The 20,536-nt window shown below is 39.3% G+C and overlaps 1 protein-coding gene across 8 annotated transcripts in view; it reads right to left on the reverse strand.

Moving 5' to 3' along the window:
* The window catches only part of STAMBPL1 (STAM binding protein like 1), a 44,840-nt gene that overhangs the window by 17,779 nt on the left and 6,525 nt on the right, over window positions 1-20,536 (reverse strand). For 5 of the 8 annotated variants that reach the window (XM_061195404.1, XM_061195427.1, XM_061195435.1 and 2 more), the window contains 2 exons: window positions 4,183-4,265; window positions 846-1,063 (listed from right to left, as the gene is read on the reverse strand). In XM_061195404.1, coding sequence (XP_061051387.1) covers window positions 846-1,063; window positions 4,183-4,212 — 248 coding nt within the window. In that variant the 5' untranslated portion in view covers window positions 4,213-4,265. Of the gene's footprint in view, window positions 1-845; window positions 1,086-3,883; window positions 3,943-4,182; window positions 4,266-9,550; window positions 9,583-20,536 lie in introns of those variants that run through there. The other 3 variants (XM_061195451.1, XM_061195440.1, XM_061195444.1) reach the window with 3 other exon arrangements.

Consider the following 20,536-nt stretch of genomic DNA (forward strand, 5'->3'; position numbering starts at 1 on the left):
TTCTCGAATGTTCTCAGGTTAAGTCCCCAACTAAACTAATACAATTAATCAATGTGTGATTTCCAATTAAAACAAAAATAAGGGGTTCAGCTCAGATGAAATAATTTTTGGTAAGAGGAGATCCTCCCAATCAGTAAGCTGGCAAATTGGTATGGAAAACCCAAATCCCATTTCTTTTAGTTCAAACTAGGATAACTTACTAACAAATATCTATCTAATGTGAAGTGTGATATTTTTACATGGCTGTTTTGATGGAGCCACTTTCACTCAATATTTTGGAAGCTCTTTTATACATACAATTCTTACACAGCTAAATAATTGCCTTAAAAAAATACTAACCACAATGTGAAACCAACTACTACACTCTGTCCCGGAATCAGTTCCTTCCTAGGATCGTCAGTTTATCCCCTAGTCTCAACCTATCAAATTAAATATTTAAAATGTTAATGGCACGTTCCAGGTGTTGTAGATGGAGCTACAATATGATGTCTGCTTTCATAAAGCTTGCATTCCTGTGAAGGAAGAATGACACAAAACAAGAAATTTTATTTGTGAAGAGAGGGAAGGGGCATGCTGGTTACTGCGCGGGCCTGTTGAAAGGTGTCTGACATCCCTGAGCTTCGCCCCATCCCTGATCATTCATCCCTAAGACTCAGAGATGGTGTAAGGCCGCCTCTGAGTACATGACTTGGTAACTTAAAAACCTGGACATCTCATGCTTTGGGAGACTGTAAATTCAGTCTGAATATGAAAACATGCCGGCATCTAAGCTGTCTCACCAAAATACCATGTAAATATTTCCCCCAATTTTCTCATTTCGAAGACCTCCAAAATAAAACACTTACGTTATAAATTTATTATACAGAACAAAGGCATTTTCCAAGTTTCCTTCTTCCAAATACACGGACGCCATCCTCTCCATTTCTACTCCGGATCTAAAGTAGCGGCGCGGAGTGATATCTTCATTGATGGTGATATTACAGCCCAGCTTGCTGAGGGCGCGGACTCGCTCTTCCGGGCTGAGGGAAACATCCCTGTGGTCCGGCATCGCAGCTAACTTTTTCTGCAAAGTCGAATTTGAATCTCTGGTTATAAGAAGAAATGAACATGACTGAAATTATACATGTATTTTCTGTACTAAATACCTGACATCAATACCTAAGGAAAGTTTTTCATAAGAGTTAATATGATAAAAATAAGTCTTTTTGCTTAAACGTGTGGTCTACACACCAAAAAGACACACATCTCCAGGGTAAACATACACTCTTTTGGACTAAGACCTCTTATAGGTTTCAGCTACAATTATGTGGCAGTTCCTGGGTATGCAAATGTTTTAGGTCATTTTAGGTAAAATATCATTGATCCTTATATCCTCACGGAAGCAAGCCAAGAGATGAATTCCTACCAGGGTAGGGATCATGTCATTATACTTGAAGGGCCTCCAAGAGATGGCTTGGATTCGAAGTTACTGTCAGGATTCAATTCTATTCCAAAACACATCTGGTTTTATAAGTAGCTTTCAGGGCCTCCCTGTATCTTTACCAAGTGAATAAAACCCCACCAATAATTCCAGGAAAAACCTTTTCAAGCATATGGCCATTCCCCCCACCCCTTTTTTAACATAAAGACACTCTCAGAGCTTGACATAATAGTAACTACACCATTAATTAGTCCCTGACTGAGAAAATAATAATAATTACTAAAAGAAAGTCTGTGATATTAATACATTTGTATTTTATTAATAAAAACACCACCTATACACATCTGAAAAAACATGGAACATATACATTCAGGATAATTATTCAATTCTTCAATAAAAAGTCAGTGCTTCTATGTGGCACATATATACAATGGAATATTACTCAGCCATAAAAAGAAATGAAATGGAGGTATTTGTAATGAGGTGGATGGAGTTAGAGTCTGTCATACAGAGTGAAGTAAGTCAGAAAGAGAAAAACAAATACAGTATGCTAACACATATATATGGAATCTAAGGAAAAAAAAAAAAGGTCATGAAGAACCTAGTGGCAAGACGGGAATAAAGACACAGACCTACTAGAGAATGGACTTGAGGATATGGGGAAGGGGAGGGGTGAGATGTGACAGGGTGAGAGAGTGTCATGGACGTATATACACTACCAAATGTAAAATAGATAGTGGGAAGCAGCCGCATAGCACAGGGAGATCAGCTCGGTGCTTTGTGACCACCTAGAGGGGTGGGATAGGGAGGGTGGGAGGGAGGGAGATGCAAGAGGGAAGAGATATGCGAACATATGTATATGTATAACTGATTCACTTTGTTATAAAGCAGAAACTAACACACCATTGTAAAGCAATTATACTTCAATAAAGATGTTTAAAAAAAAAAAAAAAAGTCAGTGCTTCTGAAAGGTGAAAGAGCCAAATTTTTTCTGTTAAAGGCCATATAGCAAGTTTCTTACGTTCAGTGGGACATATAGTCTCCATGGCAGCTACTCAGCTCTGCTGGTGTGAAAGCAGCCATAAACCCCACGTAAACAAATAATCTTGTGTTCCAAAAATATTGCTATTTGACCACAGGTAAATGTTTCAATGACATCAGAAAAAAAAAAAATCTATGGAAATTAGGGCATTTTCTAAAGCAGACTTCTAGCCTCCTGTGTGCACAAAAGTAACTTGTCTGTTTTTTATTACTATACAGTCTACCCTGAATTATAATTATTTGTATACAAGTATTTTTGACTCCTTATGAACTCCATGAGGGAAAGGAATCATTTTACACTCATCTCTGTCCTCTGGAATGTAGTATATTCCCTGCAACACAGATGATAACCAATAAATGTATCAAATAAAGGAGGAAGAGAGACAGGGAGCAACATGATTATAGATTATCTTTTTATCTGAAGGAAAAAAATAAGATTTATTTTCCCTTTATGGGAATCGTGCTACCCTTCCTAAGTTTAAAATTGATTTCGGAGATAAACTGGGAAATAGCCTAAACTCTTCATCAATCTGTAGTGTTTCATTTGCATATGAACTTCTTAGATGCAAATAAATTTTCCAGATGAAAAAGCCTTAGTGTTCATTTTTACACTGACATGTCCACTAAAATTTTAATTATTCCTACATAATGTTCTAGAAAAACACACAAGGCACTCCATAAGGATGACTCCTTCCTCTGCAGAGGTGGAAATGGGTCAGCCTTTATTATCCCACGGTGCCTTGACAATATGGGGTCAGAAAGTGAAAAGTTCCTCCAATTTTCTGCTCCTCAAACATACTCTCAAAAGCAACTGAGCATCTGTGAAGGACTTTTTCCTCAGAGAGAGAACACTAACCTATTTCAGAGCAAGAACCAGGCCCTGTATTTCCTTATGTTCTGGTGCTAAGCTTTGTGTGTATAGGGCATTCAGTATATTGCTGCTCCCAGGGCTACAGGGGTAGTGAGTGGGTTTGGGAGGGTCATCAGGAGGAGGGGGAGGGTAATGACAGCTTTCATTTATCAAGCCCCAAGGACAGGCTGGCAACATTAAAACTACGGTTTCCAAAAGTTGTAAGGCACAAAGTACAAAAACAGGGCCATGGAGATTATATAATGTTCCTATATTCACATTCAGAGACTGATCTGGGACACACAATAAGCTCAAGGGATCCCAAGGCCCCTGTTATTTCCTCTCCAGCACGTTATTTCTTCTAAGATGTAGCTCAAGAAGGTGTGTACTATGTTGGCTGTAAGGGGAAAAGATGAAAAGGATGAGAGTTTCAAGTATTCACACATTTACACAAAGATCCCAAAGCAGCATCTAGGTGTTAAATATAAAATTATTTCCTTGGTCATTACCGCACAAGGTAAGCCTCTAATTTTTATCTGGGAAGAAGCTGAGGCACAAAGAAGTTGAAGTACCTGCTACAATGTCATCTGTGAAATTCTTCTCCCCGGTGTTGTGCTAAAGGACTACACTCCTGGAATCGAATCAGATAAATTAAAATCTCACACTTTCATGGAAAAAAAAGCATTATTTTTAATTCTAGCAAAGATGGTTTTATTAATCACTTCCTCAAAGGAGAGGACCACGCAGATGGATGAAAACGGCAAGTGCTCAACTTCCTGAAGTAATTGTGACTCATTTCCCATTCGGTGTGTTTCTGTTCTTCTTTTTGGGTTTTCGGACCACATGTAAAATATCGGTTGGCGCCACCTACCAGGGAATTCACCGTTAACGGCGGATCCATGTCGTCCTGTCTACACAATGATGGTGTTTATTGTTTCTTCTCAATCATTTCATCTGTTTCAAAGACAAAAAGCAGAGCTATGGTTATTTCTTGAGAACTCAAGTCTCAAATCCCAAATACCAGGCTTATTTCTGCCTCAGAAAAAATATGAACAAATTGAAATAACTTATTTAATCTGAGACTATTGGAAATCTCTTCCTGAAAATACAAAACTGCAGGTGGTTATAAGGTTTCTTGAAGCAGACTTTTAAAAAAGGAAGTGTGAAGAGAATTAGTTATTGCCTAGTACCCAGTATGAATCTGCTGGGTGTTATCTTACTTAGAACACTATGCAAGGTTATAAAGTGGATTTACTTGCTTCGAAAGGAGAAAGAAGGTCATTGTGATTGACAGCATGGACTCAGCCCTGGAGCCCATCTGGGCTTAAACTAAGTCTTACTGGCTGTGGTAGGTAGAATTCTAAGATGGTGCCCTGATTCCCGCCCCTTGGAATCCACAGGTTTATGTAAGCCCCGCCCCTTGGAATCCACAGGTTTATGTAAGCCCCTCCCCTTGAGTGTGGCCAAGACCTGTATCTGGCTTCTCATCTCAGCAGAACATAGCAAAGGTGATGGGAAATTACTCCCATGTTTATTATATTCTGTCATATGGCAAAGATGAAGAGATTCTGCAGATATATTAAGGCCCCTAATCATTTGAGGTTCAATTAATCAGAAGGGAGATTATCCTGAGTGGGAGACCTCTCCTGCCGACCTGAAAGACTCAGCCATCCTGAGCTCCACAGCAGTAGGGAGATGAATTCTGCCAAGAATGATGTGCTCTTGGAAGAGGACTCCAAGCCTCAGATCAGATCCTTACCCTGGTCGATGCCTCCAATGCTGCCTTGTGAGACCCCGAGCAGTGGACCTAGTTATGCTGTGCCTAGACTCCTGACCCACAAAACTGTGAGATAATAAATGTATGTTGTCTTAACACATGAAGCTTGGGGTGATTTACAATGCAGCAATAGAAAATGAATACTCTAGCTGGGCGACTACAGGTAAATATCTAGCCTTTCTGTGCACCTGAATAAAGGGGGAAAATAATAGTACCTATGTCATGTCGTTGTGGTAAGGATTAAATGACTTAGCACATAAAGTGCTTAGAACAGTTCCCAGCACATAGTCAATATCATATCAATGTCCGCTATTATTAGAATCTTGATTTTGCAGTTGAGGAAACTGAGGCTCAGGGTTGTTAAGTGAACGTACCCAAGTTCAAATAATCACTCAATAAATGTTAGTCTCCTTCCTTTGTATGCTAGTTTAGGTCGAGCTCTGCATGATCACTTCCCACTTCTAAATTTATGTTGGCTTTTATATTCCACTAATCACTTATGCGACGCTGAACACATATTTTCTCCTCAGTTCCTCATTCATGAAATGAGGGGGTTAAGCTACGCTCTTTCAAGTTACAACGTTCTGTGATTCTCGAAAACTTCAGAAGTAGATTATTCAATCCTTCCGTGCTATTTTCTGACCTGAATCCATGGCTGGAAAATCCTTCCAAGGAAAGTCACTTAGTGTGTTCTGATCTTTCCCCTTCATCCTCTCCAGTGATCCCTGGAGTACACATCAAGCTGTAGGCCTGCAGGTTGCAGAAATGCCCAAGAAAGAAAGGACCTACAGAGGGCCCCAGTCACAGTGTAGTTTTAAAATACAAATTAATCCTGGGACCACTGAATGTAGGCAATCCCTTTGGGGGAATTACCACTTCTTGGTGAGAATAAAACAGAAAAAAAAGACGTTAAAAGAGTTAAGGAGACAGAACAAAAAGGCTTATGGAAATTTGAGGCTGGATGGGGAGAGAAGAGGACAAGGAAATACTAGTTACTCATTGATTAGGGTCTCCTAAAAGCCAAGAATGAATTCTTTTAGGTGTTACTCAGATCCTTAAACAGAGCACAAATAATTTAAAAAGTTGGAAACATTAGCACAGCAGTTCTAAAATCATATAACCCTGAGACTTGTTTAAAATGCAGATTCCTGGAACTCAAAAGGATTCTGGATCCACTAGTTTTAAGCCCACCGATAGGCATTGTTAGGGTGTGGTGCAGGTGATTTTGATACATGAGACTTCCAAACAATGCTTTGAAAGACACTGCATCTGAGAATGTATCAAGCAGGATTCTTAGTTGCAAGCAAAGCCACCGACTCTTGAATCCACAGAATGATAATGGAAAGGTCACAAATTTCCAAGAAGGCCAGAGAAATTGGACTTGGAGGCTACATGCCCAGGAACATGACCCCAAATCACACAGCAGCACTGGTCACTGATGGGCGGGGGAGCCAGCGGCTTCCATCACCAACACCAGCTGCTGTCTGGGAAACCACCTGTGGAGGTGCCACATATTTTTTCATGTCACTAGTTTCTATTTCCAAATATGAGATGGAGGTGCCTGACTGGCAGAACCTAGGTCACATGCCTGCAGCCAGGCTGCAAAGATGGTTAAAAATGCAAATATCTAGCACTTCACACTTCCATAGGAGGCAAAGTGGGATGTGCCAGGTGAGAAAAGGTAGATTCAGGGCTGGGCGGCCAAAAACAACGGTAAGTGCACACAAAAATCAAACTTGTCCGCAATGAGCTTCTAGACGTATAAAATGCTTAATTCAATATATCTTGAACACCAGAATTTATTAAATTCCTATAGATGAAAACCAATAGTTAAATCTCTCTTTAACTCTATTAACTCCCACACACAAATTTATTTATAATTCAGAAACAGAAACCAACTCCCCTCAAATCTAATATGAAAGAAGTTTATACATTGGTCAGCCAAATGCTTTTTTTTGGACCATTAACTACTCAGTGGCAGTGGTCCTGCCTTAATTCCTTTATTTTTCAATCTGCAGTCCTAGCACTTATCCCCTGCAATATAAACAATTACCAGTGTCAGCAAAAACAGGTTATGTTCTCAAGACCAGTAGCTGTCAAAGTGTGATACAGCGTCCCCAAGGGGTCTGCAAGGTCAATATTATTTTCGTAATATTACTAAAACATTATTTGCTTTTTTTACCATCCATCTGTATAGTGGAGAGTTCCAAAGGGTACAAGTTAATGGCTATGCTCACTTGCATCTTCTTGTAAATGTCTGCTACAATTTTTAATATGGTAAATAAAAATAGATATAACCCACAGAAACAAAGCTTTTTAGTGCCCTTAGTAATTTTTAAGAGTGTAAAGTGGTCTCATGACCAAAAAATTTGAAAACCCGCTGCTCTAGGTCAACTACACAAACAAACAAAACAAAACCTCTCCATGCTACTTCAATCTAACCAGAAATATAGTGGGCCATAAGAATCTAAAAGATGAAAAAATAATGGTCAAGTATCACCTTCCATTTGTACTACTAAGGTCTTGCTAAAATAATTAGAAAACTGAGGTCACAATAAGAGATACCTTACCTCACAGAACCCAAGACCCACAAGAGCAAATGTGGCAGACTCCTATATAATCTGCAATACCCATTCTCTTTTTCTAATATAAAAATATAATTTTTTAGTTGATACATAGCCACCCACGTAAAACCTACATTTCCAGGCTTTCCCTGCCCTAAGGTGGCAACGCATCTATTAGTGTGTCTGAGCAGGGTGAGAGGAGGGGACAGGGGTGGGACATGAAATCAGAGAGGCAAGGAAGGTAAGGAGGACATAAGTCCTCCATAAGGACACAAGATCACCATACGGACTTTCACTTTTATTTGGAGTGAAATGGGGAGCTATTTAGGGCAATGAGCAAATGAGTGACATCAATGGCACTACAATTTAAAAAGTGACCTTGGGGTGCTGTTGAAAATGCACTTTGGGAAGCACGGGAGGAGTGGGAGATCAGTGGGGAGAGGTGATGACGGCTTGTGGAGTACAGAGAGCTGGAGACTGCAGTGGATCAGCAAATGTGATGTTCATTATTTTCTCCATTTCCAACCGGAGGAAAGGCAAATGACTTAAGTGCCATAATTATAAGCAAATGGTACTTAAAGGAAGGACGTAATCCATGTAACATTAATGACAGGAGAGCTGGCATGACACTGGCAGGGCCATCTTCTCCAAATCCTCACCCTTCAGCAACTGTCATGGGAAGACAGGCTGAAGACGACTTCAAGTGCTAAAGATAAAGATAAACATTGCAATTTGGAGGATCAGAAATATACTGAAACAAGACACCCAGAGGATGCCAAAGGCGCAGGGGAAGGACTCAACATCATGCAGGAATAAAATATAAAATCCCTTTTCAAAGTGGAGGCTCCAGGAGCACATAGTGCAAAGACAGCCTTTGGCTTCAGCTTGGGTATGAGTCCCGGCTTCATTATCTACTTGCTGGTCATCCTCACTGGACCCTTCCAGGCTCACTTCCCTCATTCACAACTGGGATCATCACCACTTCATCAATTCAGAGTGGTTTACAACTAATGAAAAACATTCAGCAGGAATGCCTGATTTAATCTCAATCTACTCCCTACTCTCTGCCCCCAGAAGAGCCCATATTATTGCAGCTTGATAACATCTGAACTACAGCTTTGTGACACCTTTAACCTGTAATATACCTCTTGAGAATTCTTTTGGCTGTAGAGCTCCTGTCTTCTTGCCTTTATCTCCAGACCCTTTTCCTCACTGTAGATTTGAAAGACACACCATTTTCCTCTTTAAACTGACCTTTTAAAGAGTAGGGATAGTATCCAATTTCTGTTCATCCTCGCACACAAGGGCCTGGGGAAACCGGGCGCAGAAAGGTATCAGAACCACATATTCACAACGAGCACACGGAAGCCAAGCCCCGTCCCAGCGGAGCAGCTAACAAGTAGCTCCTGGAACCATCTGAGCAGCTCCTGACTGTGCCCAGAGCGGGTGAGGCAAAAATCTAGTCTCATTCAAGAGTGACCTGGGATGGGGCAGGACCCTCTCCAAACTGGCACTTCTCAGCTCTGCGTTTTAACAGTTCACTCTCTCTACGCCCTCTCGGTGCTATAGCCCAACAGCAGGATCCTTCTGGGTTCTGGGTCCCAACTGGATGTCTCTATGTCTCAACTGCCCCCAAGGAAATGTGGAAGCAGCTCTATGATTCTGCCCTTTAAAACCAGCAGCAAGTAATGCCAAGAACAAAAGAGGACAATATCTAACCCGTTAACACAGTGTTTCTTTTGTGACCTTTTTAGCCTTAATTATTAATTCCCTTAATTTTCCTTCTCTTTCTTTTTCTTTTCTTAAATACTTTTTTTGGGGGGCGGGGGGGAGCTAAGCTCAGAATCCTGACTTACTTGCATACACAGAGCCAGATTTTCCAGAATACAAAGACTAACCAGGCAGGAAACAGTCTCCTGAAAGACTGGGCACACAGGACAGCCAGTGAGACCATCGCCCAAACGTGTCGTTTTCTCACTGGTACTCCTTTCAGGCTGAGTGCTGCAGGGAACTGGATAAGCAGGGGCGGCAGATGAGAGAGGCCAGGACACCTCATGCCACATGCTGTAGTCTCATTTCTAATTGGCCAAAAGCAGCCTTTCTTCTCCCCACTGGGTCAGAGTTCAGGTTTTCCTGGAAGAACATGGTGCAATTTACTTAGCTGGAGATAAAGGAAATGATCATAACCTAGACTGTGGGCTGCAGTGACCTAATCTGATTTAGATAAAAGGAGGTTAAAGGGTCACTCTCACGCCTTAAATGACAGAGGCAGAAAGGAGCATCTCCTGAGTCACAGGAGGCTTACAGATTGGGACCTGCTTCAGGAAAAAAAAAGGGACCTAAGCCCATCCTTGCTGTTCATTTGGAAGGATTCAGACGTTAAAACCAAAGATTATTTTTTATACTCAAGAGATTATTTTTATATAATATTTGTAAATCAGAAATTATCATCTGCTGTGACCCAGATGATAACATTATTTGTACTAAAATATTGATGAGATAAATATGAAACTTGATCCGAATATTAGAAATAGCTTTTATTGTCTTTTTTATATACTTGTAAGTACTACATGTGAGTACCTGCTAGGTATCAGGTATTTGTCTCTTATCCCTAGAAGGATATCCCAAGTTAAACATACCTCAGCAGTGTAGTTAAGATTAGATCAATCAGCAAGAATGCAGTTGCTACAGGAAAGATTATTAAATAAATCACCATGCCCAATATATGTTTCAAATTATTTTGAGGTAAGTCTAGGCTACTCTGAGGGCAATCAAGTCACACTTTGGGCCATAAAAGAATTAATTCTCATAGTGCAGTACAATTTTTATTCTGACACCAAGATGAGATGGTTGGGTACCCTTAACCCCGCAGCTCAGGGTTTGGGGCAGTATACGTGTAGGAGAAACCAGCTTCTACCACTTGTGAGGTGGGAGTGCTATGGTGTCTTATTTAACCCTTTTGTGTACTTTATCTTCATCTATTAAATGGGGGGAAATAACACCCTTCCAGAAGAACTCAGTGGAAGCTTACATGAGGTTAAAAAAAAACCCCACAAAAAAGAGAACTTCCTGGCGGTCCAGTGGTTAGGACTCCACGCTTCCACTGCAGGGGGCATCCACTTTCATCCCCAGCTGGGGAACTAAGATCCCGCATGCCACGCAGCATGACCAAATTAAATAAATAAAGATCATTAAAACACACACACACAAATTCTATTACAGTTCCTGGCATGCAGTAGAAAACTCAAAGAAAATCAGTCCCTTTTCACATCAAATGGTTAGAAAAGTAAGATGATGTAGGCTTCTATTATAAATAGCAGAGATGACTAATGTTTAACTACTTGCTTCATTGCAATTAGTCTTTGACAGTCGCTGTCAGTTGTCTATCCAACAGCCGCCCACTCTCCCCACCCCCGCTTCTTCCTGCCAGCAGGGCCCAGCCTCACTAGAGATATTCACTTTTCCAGACTCCCTGGCACTCAGGACTTCACTAGCTGGCAAGTGACCAAATCTTGGACAATGGGACCAGAAGGGAGAAATCTATTGGGAGGACTCTGAGATACTTTCATCTCTAATACAAAGAGATAGTCTGGAGAATATGTGCCTTTTCATCAGCTGGACATGTGTCTTCATGTAAGACTTGAAATGCAGCAGCCATCTTGCAACCCAGACGGGTCAAGCCTAAGACCCAGCTGGATGGCAGAGGTGGAGGGTGGAGGGAGCCTGGCTCCTTGCAGACACTGTTGAGCTGCTGAGCTTATCTTGAAACCATTCTCCTCTGAACTGTTATCGTGTAAGACATAAGTACCATTGTTTAAGGCACTCTTAGGATTCTGTAATCTGCTGCCTAATTGATACAGGATTCCTCCGGCCACATAAGGAAATGTTTACCTATGTGAATCCAATGGTGAAAGTGGTAATTCTGAATACTAATACTAATACTAATACTAATATTGAGAAGAAGGAGAAGGAGAAGAAGGAGAAGAAGAAGAAAAAGAAGAAGAAGAAGGGGAAGAATTTTGTGAGATTTAACAATTTTCGAAGGAAATATTTCTATCATAATATTATATTCTCCTTTGATTAAAATATAAATGTTATTTAACTCTTTCTTCATGATTCACAGTTTTATTTCAACGTACCTGCCAACAGCAATGCTTCCCTCCATTTCTAATTTGCTTTCATCTAGAAAATCACTTAAAAAACAACTTCTTTACTAAACTTCTCTGACTTCAGTCTTTCTCTCCTTTTAGTCTATCTTGATTACTGATAAAATAATTTAAATTTATTTGTAAAATAAAAGTTTAACTGGGCATGTGTCTGAAAGGATCTCCTGTGAATAAACTATATGCTGATTACAGTGACTGCTACATGATTTCTAATTTGGCTGCTGAAAAATCATTTTTCTTACCTTTTTTTTCCTCTACTGTCTTCTACATAAGAGCAAGTTGAGTTCTGGGCAGGTGAGGTAGGACTATGTATATCACCTTTAATTCAGCAAAAGAGCTATTGTAATAATAATTATATTATTATGATAATATAATATCATAATATTATAGTAATTGGTTACTAATTATATACTAACCAAAAGCTTTCCTTCCCTGGTTATCTGAAGTAATGCATTGACCTCCATTCTCAGCCCTCACAACAGCCTTATCAAATAGGAAGCAGTTAAGTCTGGAGATTAGACATGCAGCCGCCAGGGTCAGACCACATGGGTTCAAATTCTGACTCCAAGCAATAACTACAGAATCACAGCTACCCAGACTGCAAAGTGGGGTTGATAATAGTAACTAAGGAAAGACCTGTTGAGAAGGTGAAGTGAGAAAATGCTTGTGAAACCAAGAGCGCGATGCTTGGTGTCAGGAAGCACTCAGCAAATGATAATGACCATTATCTCCATTTTACAGGGGAGGAAACTTGAGCCTAGACTAGGCAAGCAACTTAAGTAAGTGGTGGAGCAAGGACTCAAGACTAGGTGTGTAAGATCCCAGAGTTCATACTCGTAGTCACACAGCGATACTGGCAATTAATATTTAATAGCTGATGGTGAAATCAGGGGAAGGTCAAATTCTTGGGCTTTGGACAAGAGTGATAGGATTTATTGCAGAAATGAGACTTCAGTCCAGCATTACATCTGTTTCATAGTCTTCTTCCTGCCAAAGAAATAAAAGGGCATCCGTTCCCTCCACTTGTTTCTTAGGCAGAGTGATTCGATGTCTGTGGACTGACCACCTGGAATATGTAGTTAAGAAATTCAAATGCATAATTATTCGACCAAGACACAGTTTAATTCAAAATATGTGCTGGTTTTTAATGTAAATTCTAAATTGTGGTACTCAAATTACTTGGCCATAAAAAAGAATGAAATAATTGCCTCTGTAGCAACATGGATGGACCTAGAGATTATCATACTGAGTGAAGTAAGCCAGACAAAGACAAATAATATATGATATCGCTTATATGTGGAATCTAAAAAATAATACAAATGAACTTATTTATAAAACAGAAACAGACTCACAGACATAGAAAACAAAGCTATGGTTACTGAAGGGGGAAGGAGGGGAGGGATAAATTAGGAGTACGGGATTAACAGATATATGCTACTATATATAAAATAGCTAAACAACATGTATTTACTGTATAGCACAGGGAACTATAGTCAATGTCTTGTAATAACCTATAATGGAAAAGAATTGGAAAAAAATATATATATGTATAACTGAATCAGTTTGCTGTACACCTGAAACTAACACAATATTGTAAATCAACTATACTTCAATAAAAAAATAAAATAAATTCTGGTATTCAAAAGGCATTTCATATGCTCATAAATATACTAATTTATGATTCTGTTGTACATTTTAAATGAGGTGATTCAATTAATATCTTCATAAAACAATTAGAAATTCATAAAACATTTGGAATATGAATTTGAAGTGTTGGGGAGAAATTCAGTTAATTTGCCAAGATAGATTCATATGAGATTAATTGTGTTATCTTGCTGTTGAAATACTAAAATTTCCTGGAAATTATGCATTCTAAAGATAAGCCACCCATAAGCCACTAAACTCCAATATCCACTTGAACATACTTCCCTTTTTATTGCAATTTGCTTTTAAGAAAATACTATCCAAGGGAACACTCTTGCACTGTTGGTGGGAATGTAAATTGATACAGCCACTATGGAGAACAGTATGGAGGTTCCTTAAAAGACTAAAAATAGAACTACCATATGACCCAGCAATCCCACTACTGGGCATATACCCTGAGAAAACCATAATTCAAAAAGAGTCATGTACCACAATGTTCATTGCAGCACTATTTACAATAGCCAGGACATGGAAGCAACCTAGGTGTCCATCGACAGATGAATGGATAAAGAAGATGTGGCACATATAAACAATGGAATATTGCTCAGCCATAAAGAGAAATGAAATTGAGTTATTTGTAGTGAGGTGGATGGACCTAGAGTCTGTCATACAGAGTGAAGTAAGTCAGAAAGAGAAAAACAAATACCGTATGCTAACACATATATATGGAATCTAAAAAACAAAAAAAAGGTTCTGAAGAACCTAGGGGCAGGACAGGAATAAAGATGCAGACGTAGAGAACGGACTTTAGAACATGGGGAGGGGGAAGGGTAAGATGGGATGAAGTGAAAGAGTGGCATGGACATATATACACTACCAAATGTAAAATAGCTAGTGGGAAGCAGCTGCATAGCACAGGGAGATCAGCTCGGTGCCTTGTGACCACCTAGAGGGGTGGGATAGGGAGGATGGGAGGGAGGGAGATGCAAGAGGGAGGGGATATGGGGATATGTGTATATGTATAGCTGATTCACTTTGTTATAAAGCAGAAACTAACACACCATTGTAAAGCAATTATACTCCAATAAAGATGTTAAAAAGAAAAGAAAATACTATCCACAAGTTATCTAATTCAATGAAGCATAATGAGTCAGAAATACATTTTTTAAATAACATCATCTTCTTGCCTGCCAGATGCCTGAAGCCCAGAGATGAGGTCAGTCCTTGGGCATTAATCAATTTTATTTAATTTTCATAAATTTCCTAAGGGCAGTGCTTGAAAGACATGAATTTAGTCCAGCACTCCTTTCAAAAGCAAAAGCTGTCCCAGAATACCTCTCATACACTGCTTCTCCAGTGTTCCTCAACCAAAGGAAATATTCTAACTGTTCAACATATTTCAATAGACAGCTGCAGTCACATTTTTGGTTTTGAACTAGACAATCTCTTCAACGAGGTGGACAAAATCAAAACAGGCTGTGTCCCTTCATAACTTTCCCTGGCAGGTTACTTTTAAATGTTTAAAGAGCCCCCTCCCTATACTGCCAAAGTCGTTAGCAAGTGGCCATCCACTGTTTCTCTTTGCTCACCCCACTCACTTCCTTATTTTCCTTCCCTGCAGCTTATACCCCTCTACTCTGATGTAAAGTTTCCTGTGAGTGTGGTTCCTGGGCCACCTGCACCATAATTACTCAGTGGAGGAGGAGGGTGGTTGTTAATACGAAACAGATTTCTATGCCCCATCAAGTCAGAATTTCTGCCAAGGGTGCCCCACAGAGCTCTATTTTTATCAAGCAGCCTAGGAGATCTTTATGCACATTGAAACTTGAGACTCACTGCATCAGATAAAACTGCTCTAAGACAGTTACAAATAACCCCCTAAATACCCGCCTTGATCAGCTGAACAGTACCTACTTTAGAACAAACTCCTGCTTTGCTCTAAATGAAGTAGAGGCATTTCCTTTTTCCTCCCACTTCCCTCACCTTGCACCTAACCTATTAATTTTCTGTCTTTTAACATACTTTTATTCCATGGGACACATTTCTTTCAAGGCTTCATTTAAGGCTTAATCTGAGCACTGTGTCTTCACTCCATCCACTTTCACCAGGATATCCGACTGTGATTTCTCACTCAATAGTTCCAAGGCTAATAACTACTGTATATCTTTCCCACAAGTATCAGCTCCAAGTAAATTCATTCATTCATTTATTTATTCAACATTATTTATGAAGCTCCTACTTCCAGCTAGGAACTAGTGAGCAAAGACACAGACGATATTGATCTTATGAAATTTACATTCTGCTAGAGGCAGGAGGTTGAGCACAGAGGTACTAAGATACTAAACAACTAACTGCACAAATATATCAGTAAAACTGCGGTAAGTGCTACAAATACAAAATACAACAGAGGTGGTTATGCATTTTTTGGCAAAAATATCTCAGAAGTGGTGGTGTATCCTTCTCAGTACATCAGGAGACACTGATTTGCCCTGTTATCAGCGATGTTTACTTTGATCACCTAAGTTATGTCTGCCATGTTTCTCCCCTGTAAAGATACTATTTTTCCTTTTGTAATTACAAAGTGTCTTACAGGAAATTACTTTGCGAATATGCAAGTATACTTTTGCCCATTCATTTTAGCATCCAAAGATTATTCTTTTCTGAAGTGATTATTACTGTGGTGTTTGAAAATGGTAAATTTTCTATTTCTATCCTTCTTTCTATATTTATTAGTTTAGTTGGAGTTTTTGTTTAAGGTTGTTTAATTTTTTGTACAAAATTTTAAAATTTCAAGCTGTCAAATGGATCTTTTTTTTCTTTTATGGTATCTGGGTTTTTCATCATTCTTTAAAAGGTCTTCAAACTGACTGATGATAAAAAATTTTAAAAAATATGTCTACCAATCTTTTCTCCTAGTAATTTTATGGTTAGTTATTTTTGAATAAATACCGTTGATCTGTGTGGAATTTATTTTTATGTAAGGAGTATGACAAGGATACAGATTCTTTTTATCATTAGGCAAAATGACCCTGAATCTCTTCAATTTTGCTTAGCTTCTTATTTAATTCTCAACTCTGCTCAATAAGGTGATCTGCCCAAACTAGGAACTAAGTACATATTTATTAAATTGAAGTAGTCTCTGTTAATTATACCTCAATGAAGCTGAAAAAAAAAAGTCTGGGAGTGATGGATAAACTTACATAGAGAAGAAATATCGGCAATTCAGAGAGGAGGCAAGTATGCAACTGTGTTTGAGATACCCCAGGACTGGACTGAGAGTGGTAAAAAGAATGTAGAAGGATAAATAGCTATTGGGAGCGATTCTGAGGGAAAAAAAAACATAGAACCTGGAAGTTAAGTGGACAGACCGGAATATAGGAGCGTAAGTAGGCAAAGATACTGTAAATGTTGGCATCTAAGGGAAGTGGAGATGGTGATGCTTCTGACTTCAACAGCGAAAACTTCTCCTGTATCTCAGTGAATGGCATCAACACCCAATTACACACAACCTGGCAAAACTTGGAAACAGTCACCATGAACCTCCTCCCTCCCTCAACTCCACATCCATTCTACCACTTATAGTTGCTGAGTCACCCTCCAAGATAGCTCTCAAATCTGCATTTTCTCACCAACTTTCCTTACAGTACCCTAATCTGTGTCACTCTTTACTCTGTCTGCATCACTAGAATAGCCTTCTAATTGGTCTATTTGTTTTCATCATGCTCCCCTTTGTTTAATTCTACATACAACAGGTATGCTATTCAGATATTGTCATTTCTTCACTTAAAACCCTTTAATAGGGACTTCCCTGGTGGCGCGGTGGTTGAGAGTCCACCTGCCAATGCAGGGGACATGGGTTCAAGCCCTGGTCCAGGAGGATCCCACATGCCGTGGAACAAATAGGCCCGTGCACCACAACTACTGAGCCTGCGCTCTAGAGCCTGCAAGCCACAACTACTGAGTCCGCGTACCACAACTACTGAAGCCTGTGCGCCTACAGCCCGTGCTCCGCAACAAGAGAAGCCACCCCAATGAGAAGCCCGCACACTGCAACGAAGAGTAGCCCCCCCTCACTGCAACTAGAGAAAGCCCACGTGCAGCAACGAAGACCCAGTGCAGCCAAAAATAAATAAATAAAAACAAATAAATAAATAAATTTATTTAAAAAAAAAAACAACCCGTTAATAGCTTTCCGTCACTGTCAATATCATGCATCTTTAATAGGTCCCACAAAGCTGGGTCTGATCCAGCTGCCAACCCACCAGCCTTCTATTCACCCTCATTTCACACTTCTACTTCCTCTGTATCTTTCCAGTGTTAGTTTAAGCATCTCTTCCTCAGGCAGATATTTTTGACCACTTCCAAACTAAGTCACACTCTTGGTCATATACTCATGAAGAAATACCATACAAACCCAAACTGAGGGATTTTCTACAAAAAACAACTGGCCAGTGTTCTTAAAAAGTGTCAAGATGGTGAAAGACAGAAAGACTGAAGGAATGTTTCAGATCAAAAGGGACTCAGGAGACATGACAAAAAATGCCATGTGTGATCCTGTATGGGATCCTGGACCAGAAGAAGGACACTGGTGAAATGTGAATAAGATCTGTAGATTAGACAATATAGTATTGTAACAGTGTTAGTATCCTGATTTTGATAACTACCATGATTATATTAGCTGTTAATATTTGGGGAAATGGTTAAAAAGGATATACAGAAATTCTGTGTACTATTTTTGCAATTTTCTGGAATTCTGAAATTATTTTAAAATTAAATATTTTAAAAATGTTAAATTAGTACCTTAACAATCCCTTCAACAAGTAAAATGACAACAAAAGGAAAAAAGTTTGCATCATATGCAACATACATAATATTGATTATGTCTAAACTATAGGGCATATTTGCAGAACAGTAAGAAAGATACAAAGTTGAATAAAAATCGGCAAATGGAACGAACACGTCATGAGAGAAATCTAAATGGCTAAGCAGCACGTGAAAAATATAATTTCTCTAGTAATTAAGAAACTACGGATTTAAAATGGTATTTCCATTTATTTGATTGATAAAATTTACATGATTGGTCATACTTAATATTGATGAAGACTGGAAGAAAAATTGGCAATTAAAAAAAATAATACGCATTCCTGTTGACCAAGCAATTCTAAGTTTCCCCCAAGACTCTCCTGCCCAAATAATACACTAATACACATACACACACACTCTCACACACACACTTGCTCCCACTGTAGCATGGCTTAAAAATATTACAATTTTGGAAATTAAAATACATAGCCGTCAAAAGGAGGTTATTTGAAATAATCTCTACAGGAAATGAAGCCATTAGAAAAGACTTACATCTATATGTGCTGAACCAGGAAGTTGTCCGCGTTACAGCATTAAGTGAAAAAAAAAAAGCAAGTTGTAAAATAGCATATAACGTATGACTCCCACCTTGTAGTGCTAATACATATGTATTTAATGTATGTTGGCATTTGCAAGAAAGGTATCTGAACAACATGCACTGGATTTTTCTCAGCTGTTCTCTCAAGGATGAAATCATGAAGGATTACATATTTAACTTATTCATATCGGTACAATTTGTTACAAGTATGTATCACTTCATTATCAGACAAATTATACTTTTTTTAAAGCCTAGAAGTTGTCAGTAGGTAGCTCCAGATTTGAAGCCTAGCCCTGCCAGTTTCCAGATGTGTGGATTTTGATCAATTACTCAGAGTCTGTTTCCCTTGTCTAACGTGAGACACTTGCCTCACAATGTTAAGAAGGTAGTGGTAGTTGAAACAGTTACTCAAGGGCTTTCTAAACCCAGAGAGGCTATCTGGCCTGATGGCTGGGCAGCCTTGGTGTTACACACCATAATATGCAGCTGCTGGAGAGAGCAGCTGATTGGCTATAGACCTTCAGGAAAACAGCACGGGAGAACCCTGTTGCATGAGCCCCTCAGTCAGTCCTGCCAAATTCAAGGCCCCAAGGGCTCACCCTGCTCCCTTCTGCCTTTCCTTAATCCTCTCTTCTGGACCACGTACCATGTGTCCCTAGCACAAGAGTAAGGCTTGTTTGCACCAGGTTAGCCTCCTGCTCAAAAAAGCAACTGATAACCTAGTGTCTACCGGAAGAGGTCTAAACACCCTTGCTGGCCCTCAGTGCTGTGCCTTATTAGACTTTGCTTTCCACTGCTTCCCAATATATAAGGCTTCCCCTACTTTTCTTTTTGATCAAACCCTCTCTGCCCTATCCCAACATCTGCCATTCAGAAGGAGGTGCAACATTCTTTCCTGCCAACTCTGTGGTTTTCTGATTTCTTCCACCTGAAAACAGGTATTCATAAGAAAATTAAACACAGTGTTGGGTGCCATTACAAAAACTCCAAGGCAGCCTTGATGGATATGTTATTCCATAAAAATGTATATGAAAATCAGAGGAATAAATGCATAAAGCTTAAAAACAGAAACAAATTTGCAAATAAAATTAGATTTAGCTTCTAAATAGGTTTTTCTCTAAGTATGGTTTATTGACCACCTGCATCAGAATCCTCTGAAAAGGTTGTTAAAAGAAGGCTCCCAGGCCCTGCCCAAACTTACTGAATAATAACCTATGGGGGTGGCATGGAAGTCATTCTGGTTTTTTGAGACTAGTTTGAGATGCACTGCCCTAGTTACCTTTCTAAGTCTTTCAATAATATTACACTTGACAAAAGACGAAGAACCCTGATGCCATAAGAATGTGATGGTCATTTACATTTCTTTCAAAAGCCACATTTGAATTTCTTGAACTTTTCAATACTTGGACAAAAAAAAGTTCCACACCCACCAATGATTCTAAGTGATTTTCATCTTTTTTTTTCTTAAAGTACTGTATTGATTCAGTAAGCAGTTTCTCTGCCCCATTTTTACAAAAACAGGAACGTATGAAGGATTTATTCCAGGCTTCTCTTTTCTAATCTCATTCCATCTACCACTTCCAATTGTTCCTCTTGTTAAAGAAAATGTATCCTGTGGAACAGTTTATAAACCAACCTCTCAAGGACAAAACAGATTGGAAAAAGAACTGAAG

Source organism: Eubalaena glacialis, chromosome 1, assembly GCF_028564815.1.
Source record: "Eubalaena glacialis isolate mEubGla1 chromosome 1, mEubGla1.1.hap2.+ XY, whole genome shotgun sequence".
NCBI lineage: Eukaryota > Metazoa > Chordata > Mammalia > Artiodactyla > Balaenidae > Eubalaena > Eubalaena glacialis.